Here is a 20721-nt window from a genome sequence, read left to right as displayed (position 1 = left end):
CAACAAAACCAAGTACAAAACCACTAAGAATCGAGGTCTCAGACCCCAAACCTCCACCAGGTGCAGGACTGGGGAGGCGCTAACTCAGGGAGAGGAAGCTGTTGCTCCCAGGCCCTTCCACGCACCCAGTCCTGGATCTCTGTGCCCCTGGGGCAGGAGGGACCTGTCTGCCAGAGTCCAGACTCTCACCAAGCTGCCCTCATCTAGGAGATATTCTCTGTTGTGATGTCACAATACACACTATTCCTATGATTCCATTCACTAAACCCAGAGACACAAGCAAGTAGGAACGACAAGAAGTTGCAGGTTGGAGGGAGCTAAGCGTGCAGCTCTGTGTCCAGCTTACCTTGTCCATGAGCCTGGGAGGCCCACAAGGTGACAATGACACTGAGCAGGGACAGCAGCATGTTAGACATCCCCGAGGGTGTATTAACACGAATATCCCAGCCGTGCTCTGTGAGGTGTGAGTCTGCCTCGTGAGCGGTTGTTAGTGTGAGCCTGAATTTCAGGGCACTGCCAGGAAGCTGGTTTTTTGAGTTCACTTAATATCAAAGTTCAGAGAGTTTTGCAAGATATGCAGATTTTTGTTGAAAGTTTCCCAATCTCTTTGTGATTCCCTTTCCTCATTGTCCTTGCACAACCTCCCTCAGTGATATTAACACACCTGATGCAAAGTTGACAAGAAACAGTAATTTTTAAATTAAACAACTCTAGAAATGGATGAGGTTTTCTCCATCAAGAGGTGGCCTGGGAATAACTCCGAGTCAATGTCCCTGTAAGTAAGTATCCCTTGTCCTGCATGTGTCCTCACCCAGCCTCAGTCCTTCGGGTCGGTGAGCACCAGTAACCAAAGCCTAGCAAATGTTTGTTAAAATGTTAGTACTCAATGTTACTTCTCTTCAGTTTTTGTTACTCAGTAATGCATAATTAATATTCTTTTTCTCAAAAGCACTCTTTCACATCTCCTGTGGTTTCCATGAAGAGCTTCTCATGAAAGGAAAGATCTCTTGAACATTTTCCCTCCCAGAACGCTCCCCTTGACACCATTGTTGTCACCCATGTTTCATTGCCCTGACATCTGTGTGCCTACATCTCTGGTCTTTGAGAGGTTCACACACAGGGAGCTTACACAGGTCACTTACTGTGGCCTGGTACTTCTGGGGACCTACCTTCTCACGTGCAAGTGATGCCATCCAGCCACCTTGTGAAAAAGTCACACAGTTGTCCTCACGGCTGTAGCACCATTTTCCTGCAGGTGCTAGAAAGTACGATTCATTCCTGCTTTTCCTGTATGGACATCCGTCCTTTCTTTCCGGAATATTTCAAGGTGTCACTGGCAACTAAAAACAAGGAGCAGATAAAGCAATGATTTCCATGACCAATCAAAACACAGAAGAATTGTTTCACTGATGAACTATCAGCTGCTCAGCATCACTCTCCCCCTGGTTTAGGGCTCCTGGGATGAGAAGGGTTACAGAGTTCGGAGGGCAGAGCTGGTGCAGAGGTCTTGCTCAGGTGAAGGAGGTTATGTCTTGTGTGTCATGTGATGTATGAACTTGGATGTGGACTCTGGAGGAAGCGAACTGTTCAGACGCACCTGCGGTGTTTTCCGGAGTCCCTGTGGTCCAGGGCTGGGTGAGCAGAGCGGGGCCGGCTCCAGGGATGAAGGGGCTGTTTCCACCTCTCAGCTCCTTTGTCCCCCTTTTGTCTCATCTCCTCTCTCAGCAGGAAGTGGGCCCTGGGTTCTCTTCTCACAGCAGCTCATGCAGAGAGACTGCGGTGTCTTACGGCTTCATTGTTGTATTTCCTTACATTCATGGTCCCCCCCCGCCCCAGTTATTGGAGACAGTGTACTGTCTTAATTATATATATGTAATTACAACTAATATATATAATTATTTATAATTATAATATATAATTATAATTGTGCTTTTTTATAATTAATAAATTTATATATGAAAAAGGAAAGCAGATAATTAGAATTAAAATTCGTGCATTGGTTAGATTTATAAGGGCATGTGCAAGGAAGATATAAACAAGGGAATAAATTGAAAAAAGATTATGTTAATATAGGATAAAGCAGAAAAATCTAAAACTGAAGAAATCACCAATGCAAATAAATGTAAAATGTTACTACTAATTTGGTAAGCAAGCCAAGCAGAGATTAGAATCTCTGTCCAGTTCTTTGGAATACCAGAGGGTGTTCAACATCCTGGGACAGAACAAATACAAAAGCATTTTAGCTGTCACTCAGTAGTTACTGTGCTAACAGTAATGTTTGCATTGCACTATTGAGAACTTTTTCTGAAACTGAGATGTAAGAATACAGAAGTAATGAGACAGAGAGAAAATGTATTGAAGAGTTTCTAGACCCTGTATTAGCTGAGCTGTAAAATCTAAACAGAACTAATGCTTTATTTATCTTTCCATTCAGTCACTGATTTATGTATCTTTGGAATATTATTTTTATTTTATTTTGTTGAAAGCACAGACTGCATTCCACCCCCAAGGCCAGCCAAGTGTCCTGTGGAAGTACAAGGCCTTATGACCTTCCATGAAATCATTGTAAACTGAATGTTTAATATTTTACACACTTAGGTGTTGTCCATGGCAATGACCAGCAAAGATTTACTGAGCACCTTCTGGATGCCAGGCACTGTGCTGGGCACTGGGACTTGGTTGTAGTCCACTCTTGTGACAGTATTTTCTTCATGGTCTTGTGACAACACTGTATTGTGCTGTTTGAGACCCATATGAAATCTTTGTAGAAAAGTGTATCATGCCTGTAAAAATGTATTTACTCTTGTTGTGGGTGTACTGTCATTCCATGCAATGCATTTTAATTTCATTTCGATTTCAAAGATCTGACAATCTAAAGAAATTTGAAGTGAAAATACTTCCACAGTCTTGGACATGCCCATGTGGAACACAGTACTTGGGTTCTAAATGCTATTTCCTGATTAAAAAAAATCTGAGGTTCCTGCAAGCATGTGTGCGCACGTGAGCAAGTGGCAGAAGTACATGTTGAGCCTGGAACAACACACTGTGATATAAAGAAGAGAAAGGCTGAATGAGTAAGTGGGGATTCAGCTGAAGTTCCAAGAATATGGCTCAGGAGACACCCCCTTGCCAAGACTGGTATCATCCAGGCCACCATTGGAAAAATGAATGTTACCAAATGTGACAAATGGATCATTAAACACTAAATTCTTGCTGATACATGCAGCAGTTTTAAAGAAAAAAAAGAAATCCTGAAAACTGACATGGAAGGACATGAACATAAGTTTTTGCTTCAGAAAGTGGAGATGAAGGACAATCATGATAAGTAGCCACATCATTTAGGTGAAGGTTTAACTTACTTGCCAAGTCAGAGACTCAGGTTCCATAACCTGGCTACTTGGTGAAGCCAGTCTCTTCATTGGAGCAATGTCCCAGGTTTGGTTTTAACACAGAGCAACAAGGTACCACTTCAGATATTTGTAGCTTAATTACTTATAGCTTTATTTTCATTTTAAAAATTTTATTGAATTTACTGGGGTGACATTCCTTAACAAAATTATGTAGCCTTCAGGGGTACATTCTATAATACGTCACATATAAATTGTGTTCATTGCCCCAATCAGGTCTCCTCCCATCACAATTTATCCCCCATTTACCCTCTTCTACCTCCCCCACCCCCTTCCCTCCAGTCATCACCTTACTGTTGTCTGTGTCTATGGGTTTTTATTTCATTTTACTTTTTAATTAATGCCTTCACCGTTCTCACTCAGTCCCCCCAATTCTCCCCTCTGACAGCTGTCAGTCTGCTTCTGTATCTGTGAGTCTGTCTCCGTTTTGATTGTTTGTTTACTTTGTTCATTAGATTCCACACATATCTGAAATCTCATGCAGCTTGTCTTCCTCAGAACGGCTTATTTCAGTTCACACAGTACTCTCCAGGTCCATCCATGCTGTTGTGAAATGTGAGACCTACATCCTCACTGTCATCTTACAGTATTAATGTTTTTGTAGAAATGAATCATGTTTATATTCAAGTGAATTTAGTTAGTGATGTGTTTGAAATGTACAAACATAAGAATTATATTTCAGGCTCTGGTGTTTGAAAGTGTCCAAATCTCTATAAAGCAGCAAAATCATGAAGATGATATTTAAGCCCTCCTCTTCATGCAGAGCTGTGTCTGGTTCTCAACATGTGTCGTCTTACTTTTTGTGTGTATTTACTTTAAATGAACACATTTCATTGTTCGAAGATGATACATGTTCAATACAGAAGACTGGGGGAATATGGGACTGAACCCCAACTCCTACCCCCATTATCTCTACATCCAATAGAATTGTGGTAAGTGTGTCACTGCACGGCCTGCCGGTCTCTGCTCTGTAAACACGTAGTCATGGTTCACAGCATGTCCTGAGATTGTGCGAGTGTGTTTATACTGATGCTGTGTTTTCATCAGGGCGTGTGCCACTGCCCGCAGTCATACCCTGAATTGGACCCCATCTGCTTCGTGTGACATGTCTGAGCGCTTGCATGCCCTGGGGGGGGAGGCTGCAGGTGATCACACCTGTCACCATCTCTGCTGAGTGTTTCCTTGGAAAGGTAATACCGCTGACGTCTTCTCACCAACACAGGTGTGACATAGGTTGGTTTTTACGTGTTTGTGAAGTGATTACATTTTGAAGATGGAGACAAGCATTTTTTCCCATTTCCTCTGCAACAAGAGTTTCAAACAGCCTCAGAAGTTCCAGACAAAGTGTTGGGAAAGTGAGGGGAGTGGTTGGGTGCAAGCAGTCCATGAAGGGATTGCTTCTGATTTCTGGCCACAGATGTTTGATGAACAGAACACACAGCATGGTGGTTTGCCACATTTTAATGAGATTCCTTTCAGAGCAACTCATTGGTCTTTCACATTATAATGATATCAACATAAATTCTGAGTATGAAGAAAAACGAGATAAAATATACTTGAAAAAATACAGAATTGGATTAATATAAAATGCTCTAAATGAATACATGTATTTCAATTTTCAGACTGCAATATAACCATCATTTCATTCACAAGTGGGATACGTCAGTTTTCCTGCCCGACACGTTACCCGGAATGCGGAAGGTGGTGACTTTGCACGATACCCACGTCGGCAGGTGAACTCAATACTATCATCTGATTCTGAATAAATTTTCCTGCCCTGTGTCCATTTCAACTGTATGTTATGCTTTTCCATCATTTCTTCTAATATTACACATGACTCTAAAGGTAAAAACAAGAAATGTAAAACATTAAGTGGTATACAAATTCTCAGTAGAGAAGTTTACACTGTCATGTAGAATCTTCTACACTGATCCAGGAACTCATTCTCAAAACCTTTTTCAATATAACTCATTGAAAAGCCATCCTGTAGATGTAAGTCATTTCAAACAATTCATGATGTAAACATGAGGTGCTCTGTGGGATAACTAAAGGTTAAATCAAAGTTCATAATACCAGTTATCACGTGTAGAGTTTTCATAAGAGAATCTTTGTTGCTCCCCCTCCCCCTGCTGAAGAATTTGTCATATGTTGTTTGCTCACACATCACTATGAGGGAGTCAAGATTCATCAGAATAATGGTAACCCATGAAAGTTCTGTTATAAAGAGGAGAATATCACACTCCTTAGACACATTTCCCAGGACCCATGGGAACGACAACACACTTACCTAAACATTTGGGTGGTTCTGACCACTCTCCGTCACGACATGTTATTAACCTGTTTCCCTGAAGTTTATAGTAGGCCTGGCATTTGTACTCCACCAAGGCTCCTGGAGCATAGACGGCTGATGGGAATGTGGTGATGTCCCCATTGTCGATGGTTGGAGGGGGCCCACATGTTCCTCTGGACTCTACAAAAGGACAGTCTCTGGTTTAAGTTGGCTCTGGAGTAGGTGGGGGCTATCCTCACCTCTTCAAGGCGCCACACTGGATTTACAGCTAAATAAGAGAGTAAGCAAGGTGAATAACCAAATGAAGGACGCCTGACCAAGAGCCTTAAACCTAGGGTGTACGGAAGCCAGCATACAGATGGGTAAGCAGAGAGGACATAGGGACAGCCTTGACCTCCCTCCATGGACAGTGGTTGAGAAGCCGGAGGGTCAGCTGGGCTGAAAGGCCCCACTGAAGAGGTCCCACTCTCAACCTCATTCTGGAATCCATGACACAGAACATCTCTTCTTCTAATGCGGCCAAATATGTCCTAGAATAAATACACCATACTACTTACTCAGTCCATAAACAGAATGGGACTTTAAGCATTACTATTTTATTTGCATGAAGTTATTTCATCCATAGGAATCACTTCATTATGTATTCATACCAATACAGTTTGTCCCTAATATATCCTCTACAATGGGGGTGAGGGGAGAACAAGATACTCTACCTTTGCACTGAGGTGGGTCTGTCCATTTCCCATTCAGACAGGTCACCTCTACATCCCCAAATAGGTCCAACGATTTCATGCATTCGTAACGTACTCTGTCACCAGACTGATACCGAGTCATCCTGTTTTGTATAGTGGCATATTTGACTATGGGAGGATTCCCACAGGAGTTATCTGAATGAGAAGGAAAAATGTGTGCCTAATGCAATGAATGTTTATAACTCACATCAACCAATGGGATTCCCTTCTATTTCTGGAGGACTTAAATCCATATTAATCTGTCATGAAGACAGATTAAGTTAAGCTTCTGCCTCTTAAATTTCTTTCCCATCCCCTCAAAGTTCAATAGATATTTATAGCCAATGTAAATGGTGGCTTTTCAGATATTTCCCTCTGAGTTTAGTAAAAAAAATAAAAGTTGTACAAATTGAAGATGAATTGATAAACCATAAAAAGTCAGAATAACAGATTATTTGGCTTCAAATGTGTTGAAATCATCACATCTATTCATTGTGATTTTAGACTCTTGGGCTAATAAGTATAGTAGTCATTTCCTTAAGGAGTAAATCAATAATTAAATGTTTTGCAGAATACCACATAGTTAAAGGAAGAGGGTGATCTCACAAAAGATCCAAACAGAGGCTGAGGAAAATATGAGAAAAATGAATTTACAATTTAATGAAAGTACTCTAGTCATCTGAGGGGGGCAGATTCTTATGGATGCTAAGATGAGCAAGGAGCTTCAGCTGGAGGTAAAGTAGTAGTAGACTGAAGTGGAAGCTGCTGGGAATTCCCATGAAAGAGTTTCAGGTCACCACCTGGAGTTTTGGATGCTGCTCTGAGTGAGCCTGTGAATTGGCATTTGCATTTCCTCCAGTTTCCTAGAAGGTGCTGATGCTGCTGTTTCAGGGACCACCCAGTAAAAACAACAGGCTCTCAGGTCAACCCTCACCACCCCTTCCATTCCTCTGTGTGAAGGCACCAACCCCCACCTCCCCCAATCTGGCCTAAGACAGAGCCTGTGTTCATCTCTTCATCATGCAAGAAGCAATGCTATATTGTACTATTTAAGACACTTCAGGAAATTAAAATCAATGTTTATCAAAACACCTCTGCATGTGGGCGTCCCTATCCATCTGCCAGTCATACAGCGAACAACATTGGATCCATCTATTTGGTAGGGCTGTCGACATCTGTAAGCTACTTCATCTCCTGACTGATACACTTTCCTGTTCTTGTTTACATTTATAGGTTCAGCATTATCAAAGCTGGGTGGGGAAGGACAAGTTGTTTCTGAAAGGAAAAAAACAAAATACTTGTTCAGTAAATCTTTAAAAATAGATATTGGCCAATAACTTTACTCTAGAATAATAGGTACATACCAAACCAATGTATACTGTATAACATTTTTCTTATAACTTGAAAATACATTAGTGGTCTTGACTTGATCACATTGAATGATTTTACATTTATCAGAACTGTAATGTGGTACTGATGGTTCAGAAAGCCTGATGAGATCAGGACCACACTTCTTACATTCAGATTCTTTTTTGTCCACAGAGGCCATCTGTGTTATATATATATATTTCTAGCCTTTCTGTCCAAGTCCACTTCCTAGAACTACATGAAACATTGGAAAATGACACAAATGTCTCTAAGTAGGTAACTGGTAAAGTGACAAGAGCTGAGTCACGATGAGACTGGTGAGCAGGGGCCAGCTGCACCACACAGAGGCGACATGTCTGAGCATGCACATAGAGCAAGGGTCAGAGGGGCAGGGGGACCCCAAAGTAAACCAATCAGGCTCCTGTTGCTAATCTGGTCATGTGATTAGGGCTATTAATTGTCCACCAGAATCCAGAACTTTTTGGAGATACCTTGTTATATTCTAAAATGACTGCGGATTTAAATTTATATCGTTCATGCTCTAGTTACAGATATTGATCAGCCTGAGAATAAAATTAAATACACCATACTTATGCATTCTGGGGGAGGGCTCCATTTTCCTCCTGAACATATCACAGATGCAGGCCCATGAAGTGAAAATCCTCGGGCACAGTGGTACATAAATTCTTCTCCATACTCATATCTCCTTTTCCTGTTCAGTGCAGCCCCATTGGAAATTGAAGGTGGTGGTCCACAAGGAAGTCCTGAAGGAAAAAAGTTAACAATGACTGAACATTTCACTAACTCTGGAATTAATTTCATGTACTGGTTGCCACAGTTGGTACTTTTATTTGATCACACAGGTGCTAATAATAATACATCACAGAAAAGGTGCATAAATGTTTCCTAAATCCACCATTGTAGGGTGCATCCAGCCATCAACTTGACCAAAAACTTGAAAAGAAAAATCCCCATATATTTAGGAATGGGACTGTCAATGCTTCCCTAACCAGTCACGAGTAATAAAAAGAAACACATTGAGAATAATGTTAAGAAAATTGTCATCTATTGTAAGAGATCAGAAAGGACATTGTAGGAAAAATGTGAAATTTTAAAAGCCTGGCAGCAAAGCATTCACTACAATGTATACAAATATTTAGAAAATACAAATAGCTGTACCTACATGAATAGTTAGGTTTAATTTCACTACACATCTAGTTTTGGTGGGGAAAATGCCATAATTAAAAGTGATTACATGTACCACAATCTTTTATCCACTTAGGGACTGATCGGCCCTTGGACTGTTTCTAGGTCCTGGAGGTTGGAAACAACGCTGCTATGAACATGAGGGTGCATATAACCTTTCTAACTGGTGTTTCAGGACTCTTAGGGTGCAGTCCCAGGAGTGGGGTCTCTGGGTGTGAAGGCAGTCCTATTTTTAATTTTTGAGGTGCCTCCATACTGTTTTCCACAGTGGCTGCTATGTGGCCTGTGAAAAAGAAGGAAATCTTACCTTTTGCGACAGCATGGATGGACCCGGAGAACACCATGCTGAGTGAAAGAAGCCAGTCAGAGAAAGACATACAGTATGATCTCGCTTACATGTGGAATTAGTGAACAGAAGAAACTGGTGAACAAAATAGAACAGAGGTGTGGATGCATGGGACAGACTGACAGCTGTCAGAGGGCATGAGGGAGAGGGGGGCTGGGTGAACAAAGGAGAAGACATTGCAAAAGGACATGTATGCATAGCCCATGGACACAGAAGACAATGTGGTGATGGCCGGAGATAAGGCAGGGGGTGGAGGCTGGGTGGAAGGGCACAAAGAGGTAGAAATAGGGACCTTGGTAATAGTGTCAACAACAAAAATAAACAGAAAGAACAAAAATTTAAAGCGATTTCAGAATAAACCCATAACATTAACAAAAAATAGGATTTCTTGGTTTATAGAAAACTTGTTTGGTAAAATATGTTAATACATAAATGGTATATAAAAACATAAAAGGGTTTGTATACTTATAAATCTAAAGAACTATCTCTCATGCCTTTGATGATGATTGCTCATTTTAATCAATTGTACCAAAAATAGGATTTTAGTTTGCACGCTGTCCTCACCTACACACTGAGGTGGGGAACTCCATCTCCCCAGGTGGCATGTTATCTCATGATGCCCAGTTATCTTGAAACCGTCTTCACAAACATAATGTAATTTAGTGCCATGTGGATAGAGCTTGGGCTCCACTGTTTCTTCTCTTTCTTCTTCTGATCGGGAGGAATTTACAGATCCATGTTCTATATAAGGTGGCTGAGGACACGGTGTTTTCTCTACAATCCAGAGCAGAGGTGAAAGGGTCAGGCACAGAGATCATATTTACAAGGAAAAATAAAATTAAACACGTTTGGGATTTTAAAATAACAATTTTTGAACTACTGAAATTATTTAATAACTAAACAATACTTGAAACTTGCAAAGATATGTGTCTCCATAAAATCAGTGCTACCATCCCCTCATTCCCTAGGCCCCTTCATTCCCTTCCTGCTCAGCCCCAGGAGTGAAACACGCATGGAGAACAATTGCGTCTGGGGTTTCCGCAGTAACCCAAAGCTTCCCTCTGTGCTCACTTCACAACACAAGGGGAACAATGCTGATTGGTTCTGGTACTGAGATTGTGATGTAGGGTTGCAAGGTGAAGTGGAACCCATATGGAGAAAGGGATTCATCTGTCCCTTTCCACAAAGCACAAGGCAGTCTAACCCTTGTAAGAGAGACAGGTGTCATGCAAGTGACACACTACTGACCAATGCAGCGTGGGACTGACTTCCAGATTCCACCCTGGCACACGAGGTCTCTTGCTTCCACAATCAGAGAATTGTCTTGACAGAGAATAGAGATTGTTTCTCCTTCCTGATAATTCACTGTGGTCATCATATTTTGAGATTTGGGAATCTGAGGTGGGGGTGCACATCTTGGTATTTCTAAAAATATTAAAATTAGACTTCTTAAGGAAAATCACAAGTTACAAATATTAAAAGGATAATTAAGTAAATAAAACTGTCAGTAATAATGCATCTGAAAAGATCAAATTATAATGCCATGTTCTACATTTAAATTTGTTACACTGTTCTTCTTGTTTACCACTGTAACATACCACATTGGGTTTATATTCTCATGGCCTTCTTTCTAGAGTCTTTCTATTATTCTTTGGATAATTTAGGATGACCTATTTTAATGACTTCTAACCAGTAGAACATCCTACCTGAATTATTTATTCAATAAAAGTCCATAAAATCAAGATTGATATTAAAATCTTTTTTACAGATATCCCTGATTAAATGTATTGGGAGCCAAGGAAAACCCTCAGAAGATGTTGTGCCAATAGATGCTGAACAGCCATAGCTATAGGGAACTGGTCCACGTGGCAATGGCGAATGTAGCTCAGCCCTGGTTTGGAAAACCAGCAGGTGCCAGGAGGCACACAGGAGCCAGTCCCACAGATCAGCCTTCCCATGGGGGACCAGGCCTGCATTATTTCTAGGCTGCTTTGAGGCTTGCTTTTGCTAAGACTCCCTCACCCTGAGTTAAAACATCAGAGGTTTAGTATATATCTTTGAAGTAACTCACTAAAGTGTGTGCTAAGCTGTTCCAACCATGGAATGTAGCCAGATCAATCACTTTTATTGTTCTCTTGCATTTACCACATTCTTTTCTTTGTTATCTGTAAGAAGTAATCACTTCAAACAAACCTGAGCATAATGAATGAAGACCTTCCTTGATGTAATGCTCCCAGAAAGCAATGAAAGCCTGTCCAGGCAAGGGTTGGGGCACTCTCTCACTCAGAGTGGCCATGCTGTCTTTTTTCTTTATAGGACTTCTGCAGTTCTTGTGATTTTGTTTGTCACATCCACAACACCACAGACACCATGTCACATAGGGAAGAACTGCCTTCAGTTAAAGATCAATGAATTTGATACAGAGTCTTGGCTGAGACATGAATTAGATAGGTTAACTAGTGATTTATGTATTGTTTAAAAGTTTAAAACTTTCCTGCAGGTTCTATTTCCTAGCTTGCCCAAATTGGTTAAAGACCAATATAAGAGGTTTAAATAGTTCACTCTCTGTTAAGGAAATTAAGTTAATCAGCAAACAATTTTTAAAAGAAAAAAGAAACTAAACTATATATCAGATGATTTCACAGGTGAATTCTATCAATCACTTAAAGGAAAAACTATAATAACTTTATGCATTATAACATTATACATGTACTTTCAGAAAACAAAGGAGCAAAGAACAATTCTCTAATGGGTTTCTGAGGCCACAGCAACCTTGATAACAACACCTGGCAGAGACGTTCCAAGAAAACAATGGTAATCTAATACGCTCTGCGAACATACATACCAAATTTCTTAAAAATATATCAGCAAATCAAGTACATGAAAGTAAAGAAAAATAACATATCACCACCAAGTAGAATTAACTCCAGGAATGAGACATTTTTACATGTAGTTCAATGGTATGGTAAGAGGAAAATGGAGACAACTATACTTGAATAACAGTAAAAAAGAAGAAAAATTCCCAATATAGGGACATCAAATATATAAGGAAAATCTTGGAGGACTGCAAGAAAGATATTGACCGCAACACACTTATAGTAGGGGATTTTAACACTCCACTGTCAAAATTGGATAGATTTTCCAAACAAAATATCAACAAAGATGTTTTAGCATTGAGCAATGTCCTAGATCAAAAGGCCTTAACTGATATGTATATAGGTTTTCTTCACAAAGAAGCAAAATACACATTCTTTTCAAATGCACATGGAACATTTTCAAAGATAGACTACATGATAGGACACAAAAGAAGCCTCACCAATTCAAGAAAATGGAAATAGCATCAAGCATTTTCTCTGACCACAAGGGACTGACTGGAAACCACCCTCAAGAAAAAAACTCAAAAACACCCAAACTCATGGAGATTGAATAGCATGCTATTAAACAATGAATGGGTCAAGAACGAGATTAAGGAAGAAATCAAAAACTTTCTGGAAACAAATGAAAATGAAAATGAACTCATAACAATCCAAAACTTATGGGGCACAGCAAGAGCAGTCCTGAGAAGGAAGGTCATGGCGATATGGGCCTACCTAAAAAAGAAAGAAATATTTCAAATAAAAAACCTAATCCTACACTTGCAAGAACTCAAGAAACAACAGCAAAGACATCCCAGAGCAAGTAGAAGGAAGGAAAAGACCAAGATCAGAGCAGAATTAAATGACATAGAGGCTAACAGCACAATTCTAAGGATCAATAAATCCAGGATCTGGTTCTTTGAAAAGATAAAGAAAATTGACAAGCCTTTAAGCCGGCTTGAAATCTTTAAGCATCAAGAAAAAAAAAGAGAGAACACCCAAATAAACAGAAATGAAAGAGGAGAGATTACAACTGATACCACAGAAATACAACAGATTGTAAGAAATTACTAGGAAGAACTATATGCTAAGAAATTTGAAAATCTAGGTGAAATAAACACATTTCTAGAAATATATAATCTTCTAGAAGTGAATAGAGAAGCAGAAAGCTTGAATAGACCAATAATAACTGATGAAATTGAAGCAGTAATAAACTCCCGACACTCAAAAGCCCTGGACCAGATGGTTTCACAGGAGAATTCTACAAAGCATTTAAGGAAAAGCTAACCCCTATCCTTCACAGACTATTCCAAAAGATCCAAGAATATGGAAGACTCCAAACTATTTTATAAAGCTTGTATCACCTTAATCCCAAAACCAGATAAAGACATAACAAAGAAAGAAAACTTCAGGACAATATTGTTGATGAACATAGACACTAAAGTTCTCGAGAGAATATGGGCAAACCACATCCAGCAGTACATTAAAAATATCATACACTGTGATCAAGTGGGATTCATCCCAAGGATGCAGGGATGGTTCAATATTTGCAAATCAATCAATGTAATATATCACATAAATAAAAGGAAAGACAAAAATCACATGATCACATGATATAATCACTTGATTATATCAATTGATGTGGAAAAAGCATTTGACAATGTACAACATCCATTTATGATAAAAACACTCAGCAAAGTGGAATAGAGGGAGCATTCCTCAACATAAACAAGGCCATATAAAAGAGACCTACAGTCAAGAACATTCTCAGTGGGCAAAAACTGAAAGCTTTCCCACTAAAATCAGAAACAAGACAAGGACATCTGCTTTCATCACTTCTATTCAACACAGTACTGGAAGTCCTAGCCACAGCAATGAGGCAAGGAAAAGAAATGAGGCATCCAAATTGGAAAGGAGGAAGCAAAAGTGTCATTGTTTGCAGATGACATGATAGTGTATAGGAAATCCTGTAGACTCCACCAAAAAAACTGACCTAATTAGTGAATTTGGCACAACAGTGAGACATAGTCAATATGCAGAAATCAAAGGCATATTTGTACACTAATAGTGAACTATCAGAAACAGAAATCAGGAAAAAATCCCATTTGATAGAGCAACAAGAAAAATAAAGTACCTAGGAATAAACCTAACCAAGGATGTAAAAGACCTGTACTCATAAAACCACACAACACTCAAGAAAGAAAATAAGGAAGACACAAACAAATGGAAGCATGTACCATGCTCATGGATTGGAAGAATTAACATCATCAAAATGTCCATAGTACCCAAAGCAATACATAGATTCAATGCAATCCTTATTAAAGTACCAGTGACATATTTCACAGATATAGAACAAATGTTTCAAAAATTTATATAAAACCATAAATGACCTTGAATAGCTGCAGCAATTTTGATAAAGAAGAACAAAGTAGGAGGGATCATAATACCTGATATCAAACTGTATTACAAGGCCACTGTAATCAAAACAGCCTCTTACTGGCACAAGAACAGACACATAGACCAATGGAACAGAAGAGAGAGCCCAGAAATAAACCAATGTCTCTATGGTCAATTAATATTTGACAAAAGGGGCAGAAGCATAAAATGGAGTAAAAATAGCCTCTTCTACAAATGGCATTGGGAGATTTGGACAGCTATATGCAAAAAATTGGACTTGATCACCAGCTTATACCATACAGAAAAATAAATTCAAGGTGTATAAAAAACTTAAATATAAGTCATGACACCATAAAAGTCCTAGGGGAAAAGATAGCCAGGAAAACCTCAGATATTCCACACAGCAATATTTTCACCCTTATGTTCCCTAGAGCAAGGGACATAAAGGAAATAATAAACAAATGGGACCTCCTCAAATTAAAAAGCATCTGCATGGCTAAAGCATTAAAATGAAAAGAGAACCAACTACATGTGAAAACCTATTTGCCAATGATACCTAGGAAAAGTGTTTCATCTCCAAAATATATAAAGAACTCACATGACTCCACTCCATGAAGACAAACAATCCAATAAAAAATGGGCAAAAGATTTGAACAGACATTTCTCCAAAGAGCACATACAGAGAGCCCAGAGACATATGAAAAGATGTTCAGCATCACTAGCCATCAGAGTTGCAAATTAAAACCACAATGAGGTATCTCCTCACAACAGTCAGAATGGCCATCATAAACAAATCAATAAACAACAACTGCTGCAGAGGACATAGACAAAAGAGAACCCTAATGCACTGTTGGTGGGAATGCAGACTGGTGCAGCCACTGTGGAAAACAGTATGGAATTTCCTCAGAAAACTACAAATGGGGCTGCCTTTTTGACCTCGCAATTCCACTGCTGGGATTAATCCTAAGAACCCTGAAACACCAATCCAAAAGATCCTATGCACCCCGATGTTCATAGAAGCACCACTTATACAATAGCCAAGTGCTGGAAGCAAGTGCCTATCAGTAAATGAATGGATCAAAAAACTCTGGTACATTTACACAATGGAGTTCTGTGCAGCAGAAAGAAAGAAGGAGCTCCTACCCTTTGCAACAGCATGGGTGGATCTGGAGAGCATCATGCTAAGTGAAATCAGCCAGGCTGTGAGGAACAAATACTATATGATCTCACCTATAAGTGGAACCTAATCAACCAACCAAACAAGCAAGGAAAATATAAGCAGAGATACTCAAATAAGAACAATCTGACAGTAACCAGAGGGGAGGTGTAAAAGGATAATGGAGTAGAAGGGGAAGGGTTTTCAGGAAAACCTACAAAGGACACCTGGACAAAACTAAGGGGAGGGGTGGAAGCAGGGGAGGGAGGTGGGGATGGCTGGGGAGGCAGTGTGGGGGGGGTGAAATGCAGACAACTGTAGCTGAACAACAATAACGTAATTAAAAAAAAGAAAAGAAAAATTAAGAATGTCAGATTATCCCATCAAAAAGCATAAAAAGCAATGAAAAATGCTCAACAGTACTGGATGATAAAATTCCTTACTGAGCAAAGTGGGAGCAGAAGGAAATTCAGTTAAACTGATAAAAGGAATCTACAAAAATTCTAAGCTAACATTGTAGTTGTAGTAAGAAATGAAATACTGTCTCCCAGAGGTCAAAAATAAGATAAAGATGTCTGTTCTCTTTACTTCCTCTCAACCCCGTTCTGAAGGTCTGAGCTAGTACAATAAAGAAGACAAACTAAATAGCAAAATAAAAAGGGACCAGTAGAAATCTAACTGTATATTTGAATGATATTTGTACTTGATCTACAAAAGAATGCATAAAATGAATAATGTCATTCTGTGTAGTTTCAGAGTATAAAATCAATTTCCAAAAATAAAATACATTTCCTTAGACTTAGAGCAAAAATTGGAAAATGCAAACATGAAAAATACCATTTGAAATGTCAAAAATATGAAATATAAATACATTTCAAAATCTCTACATCTTCTACCCAAATCATTGCTGAGAAAATAGAAGCCAAAATAAAAGACTGATGAGATATACCAAGTTTATGGATTGAACACTCAGTGTAGCGAAGATGCCGGCTCTCCCTAATTTATCTTTCACTAGAGAAGCTGTCCGTTTGCTTTCACCCATAGATGCATTACATAAGCCAAACAGTTTTTCCTGAAATTTCTGTTAATGAAAAGACCAGAATAATTAAAACAATCTGAAAGATGAAGAGCATAATTGGTGAAAACACAGCAGAATCCAAGACTTAGTGTACAGTAGTACTCATCAAGGCAAAGTGGTGGGGCTAAGAATAGAAAAGTGGATAAACAGACTAAAACAGAGGGTTGAAAAATGAACTGTCACTTCCACAGACAATTGATTTTTATTTCAAAGGCTTTCCCCCTCATAATGCTAGAACAATTAAATGTCCATCTGCAAAAAAGATCAACCCTTATTTTACAGCACACTCAAGCTTAATTTAACATGGAGAATATTCTTAAATATAAATGTGAAAACTGTATAAAGCTTCTTAGAAGAAAACAGATGAACACTTGCATTTCACAGACTATAATTACTCCTTCTTTCCATTAAGAAGATCTGAAAATATGTCCTGGCTGGTGTGGCTCAGTGGACTGAGTGCTGGCCTGCAAACCAAAAGGTCACTGGTTTGATGTCCAATCAGGGCACATGCTAGGTTGCAGGCAGGTCCCTGGTGGGGGGCATGGAACAGGCAACCACATATTGATGTTTCTGTTCCTCTGTTTCTCTATTCCTTCCCCTCTCTCTAAAAATAAGTAAATAAAACCTTAAAAAATAAAAAAGAAGATCTGAAAATAAGTAGGAGTTTTGTATTGGTATGAAACTGCTTTCTCTGTATTATAGGGCTGAGGAAATTGGTAAAAGCACTGAGGAAAGTGAGTCCAGGTGCCCTACAGCTGGAGAAGAGCAACACAGATGTGGAAAGCTGGGAATGGGAATGAGCCCTGTACTGTTGGAATTGGTGGTGGCAATAAGACTGTTTCTAAGACAGATATGGATAAACAAAACTATAGATGCCTCAGTGGGTAAATACCTACAGAGATAGATGAATACATTCATAGAAGGGTGTATACATCCCTAGATACTAAGATAGCTACATGAGTTAGAGGTATAAGCATAAGCACTGTAGTAACACAAAAAATTAGTAGGAATGGTATTCCAACAGCAATGAGCAGACCTACTTCCCAAAGTTGAAGTCACCAGTTCATGAGTGGTTTGTCAGGTAGCTGTAGAATGCACATGATACAATTAGTATTTTGAAACAGTGCTCTGGTTATTTTCTAAATCACCTCCCATCTGGGGATTATTTGTAATAAATAGTTAATAAAAAGTTTTAAGACACAACGAGGCTCCTTTTACAAGGTAGGAAGAAATGGATGACATTTGAAAATGTTATAATCAAGAACTCACCTCCACAGTTCACTTCGGGATCCCATCTTCCATTGACACAGACTGAGTGTTTCTGTTCTGACCTTCTTCGGCATATGTAATTCACTTGCTCATTATGGTCATAGTCAACCTTATATGACCCGGCTGTCTTATATTCAAGTGACCTTCGTAATTTACATGTCTTAATGTTACCTGTTTCTGTAAAATGAAGACAGTACCTTGAAAATACTAATCATGAGAATCTAAGCAACTAATACAAAAAATAGCTATAGAGACCAGAGTACAATGAAATGGGAATTTAGGTCTATAAATTCCACCAGCACAGTTATTCCTGATCATGTTGCATGAGGTAGGCTGTTATGTAGGAACATAGTCCCATGTCCAGTGCTGATATTTCAGAGAGAATAACCATCGTTAAGGCATTTGGCACTTTGGGAATTGCAAGAACATAGAGGTTCAGTTTTTGCTTTATCTGCATAGAGAAGAGTCATCACATGACTAAATTTGGTCCCATTTGAAATGTGTGCAAATGTTCACATCCATTCTTTTCTTGATCTCAAAATTGTCTGCATTATTTTTAATCCACAATGTAAAGAATTAAAAAAACAAAGATCTGTGCAAATAGGATATATAAAGTTGGTAGTTTCATTATATTGTTTCAATAAAGTTAAGATAAAATAACAAGAAAAGTTGATCTAAGTTATGGAGTATAGAATGTGAATATTGAGGCACATCTTGTGCATGATCACCAAAATTAAGAATAACAAGTTAGGTGGTTAAGTCATAACCTATTTTGCATACATGCTTTAGAATCTTTGAGAAGCTCTTTTATACACCAGATCATCCTATAATCCAGTGTTATATAATCCAATATTATCATGGTAGAATAATCCATTTTTTTGCTGGCTTTAGTATGCTATCTATAGATTAATAAAGTTTTTATACAACTATGTATTTCAAAAATTTCATACATATGGCAAATTCTGTTTTGAACTTGATGTCAGTGTAGGTCTCGGGTAGTATTTGTTAATAATTGGTAATGATGTCAAGTGAGGAAGATCAGAAGAAAGAAAATTCAAGTAATTGGCCAAAAAAGAGTAAGGATTTTGTAATGCAACCCTGAAAAACAAATAAAGGGACTAATTTAACACACACTAGATTCTTGAGAATTAGTATTACTTTCCCAGGACTTGTCCAGAGTGCTGAGAAAGAAAAGAACAATATTCCTCTTCAAGGGATGGTAACTGAAGGAAGATTTGTAGTTGAAAGGATGTATGTGGTTCTTCTCCTATGTCCTATGGTGACTGGTGTGTGACTGGTGTGTGACTGGTGTCTGAAGTAATTTCTTTATTAGGGAAGAATAAGCATCCTGAGGAGAATGAAAAGTTAAGACTAACAGGAGGTACAAAATAAACATTGAAGGAGGAAATTTTAATCATACATCTATGTACAAGTAAAATTTAGCTTCATACTTATAAATAATGTTAACATCAGAACAGATTCATAAAATTGTATCACTAGATTCTATTTTTCCCCTGCAGACACTATTGAAGTATAGACAACAAATCTTTTGATTCTTTGTAATTTATGACCTGACACTTTCATGAATATCTCCAAATTTCAAAAATATGGTGGCAAGGGCTTTACAATAAAAATATTAAACGGTCTCACAGGGCCCTTTTAGAAAGGCATGCTCACCAATGCACTCAGGTGGTTGGGTCCACTTTCCCTTCAAACATGTAACTGATTTAGGCCCCACCATTGTGAACCTTTCTCTGCAGGTGACCTGCACAGACTCTCCATGGTGATAGGGACGATCCTGGGAATCGATGGTGCCGTGAACGATGTGAGGTATGACTTCACATGTGCTGTCCTCCTCTGTGAAAATGTCACAAGCATATGTTAATGAAGAACAAACTGCCAGTAACCAGAGGGGAGGGAGAGGGGGATAATGGGGAAAAGAAGGGAAGGGTCAAGCCAAGGAACATGTATACAGGACCCATGGCCAAAGACAATGGGGAGGGGAGGATTGAATGTGGGATGAGAAGGGTTGGTAGGGCAGGGGAAAGGAATGGGGGAAATGGGGACAACTGTAATTGAACAACAATAAAAATAAACAAACAACAAAACTCCTGTAAATAAACAAAAAGTGAAAATAAATTATGTGTTTCTATGAATACAAATGCATACTATTGACTTAAGTCTAAGTATTAACATTTCTATACACACCGATACACTGGGGCAAGGATGTCCACTCCCCATCAACACACTGAGTTTTCCGAGAACCCTTCAACAGAAACCTGGGGTTGCAGATGTACTCCACAACTTCACCGTGTTCATGTTCTTCTTTAGGGGTGTTTGTAGCTTTCCCATTGGGGAGCTGAGGATGTGGACCACATGGTTTCACTTCCTCTACGGTAGAAATGCAGTATAGTTACTGGTTAAATAGTCTATTTGACAAATTAAAATCCGGTATAATTTTTCTTAAATTTCTTACTTATTATCTAGATTATTAGCAACTTATAGAAATGATCCCTGAAAGTATAGTTTTTATTATTATCTAATTTATTATAGCAGTCTTCATGAAAGGAAAAAGTGTGGTGTATACACTAGGTTCAGGTCTCCCAGTTCTGTTACTC

General features: G+C 38.9%; 1 protein-coding gene across 1 annotated transcript in view; it reads right to left on the bottom strand.

Annotated features, from left to right (window-relative positions):
• The window catches only part of LOC123817881 (complement factor H-like), a 75861-nt gene that overhangs the window by 13893 nt on the left and 41247 nt on the right, over window positions 1-20721 (bottom strand). The window contains exons 21-29 of the mRNA XM_045837665.1: window positions 20312-20494; window positions 19781-19960; window positions 18104-18280; window positions 10597-10773; window positions 9913-10122; window positions 8387-8560; window positions 7521-7703; window positions 6411-6584; window positions 5695-5877 (exon numbers count right to left, since the gene is read on the bottom strand). Of these exons, the coding sequence (XP_045693621.1) occupies window positions 5695-5877; window positions 6411-6584; window positions 7521-7703; window positions 8387-8560; window positions 9913-10122; window positions 10597-10773; window positions 18104-18280; window positions 19781-19960; window positions 20312-20494 (1641 nt within the window). The remainder of the gene's footprint in view (window positions 1-5694; window positions 5878-6410; window positions 6585-7520; window positions 7704-8386; window positions 8561-9912; window positions 10123-10596; window positions 10774-18103; window positions 18281-19780; window positions 19961-20311; window positions 20495-20721) is intronic.

This window comes from Phyllostomus hastatus, unplaced genomic scaffold, assembly GCF_019186645.2.
Source record: "Phyllostomus hastatus isolate PE091 unplaced genomic scaffold, TTU_PhHast_1.1 phas_contig_226, whole genome shotgun sequence".
Classification (NCBI taxonomy): Eukaryota; Metazoa; Chordata; class Mammalia; order Chiroptera; family Phyllostomidae; genus Phyllostomus; species Phyllostomus hastatus.
Note: the sequence above shows the minus strand (reverse complement) of the source record. Positions and strands in the feature narration are given on the sequence as shown.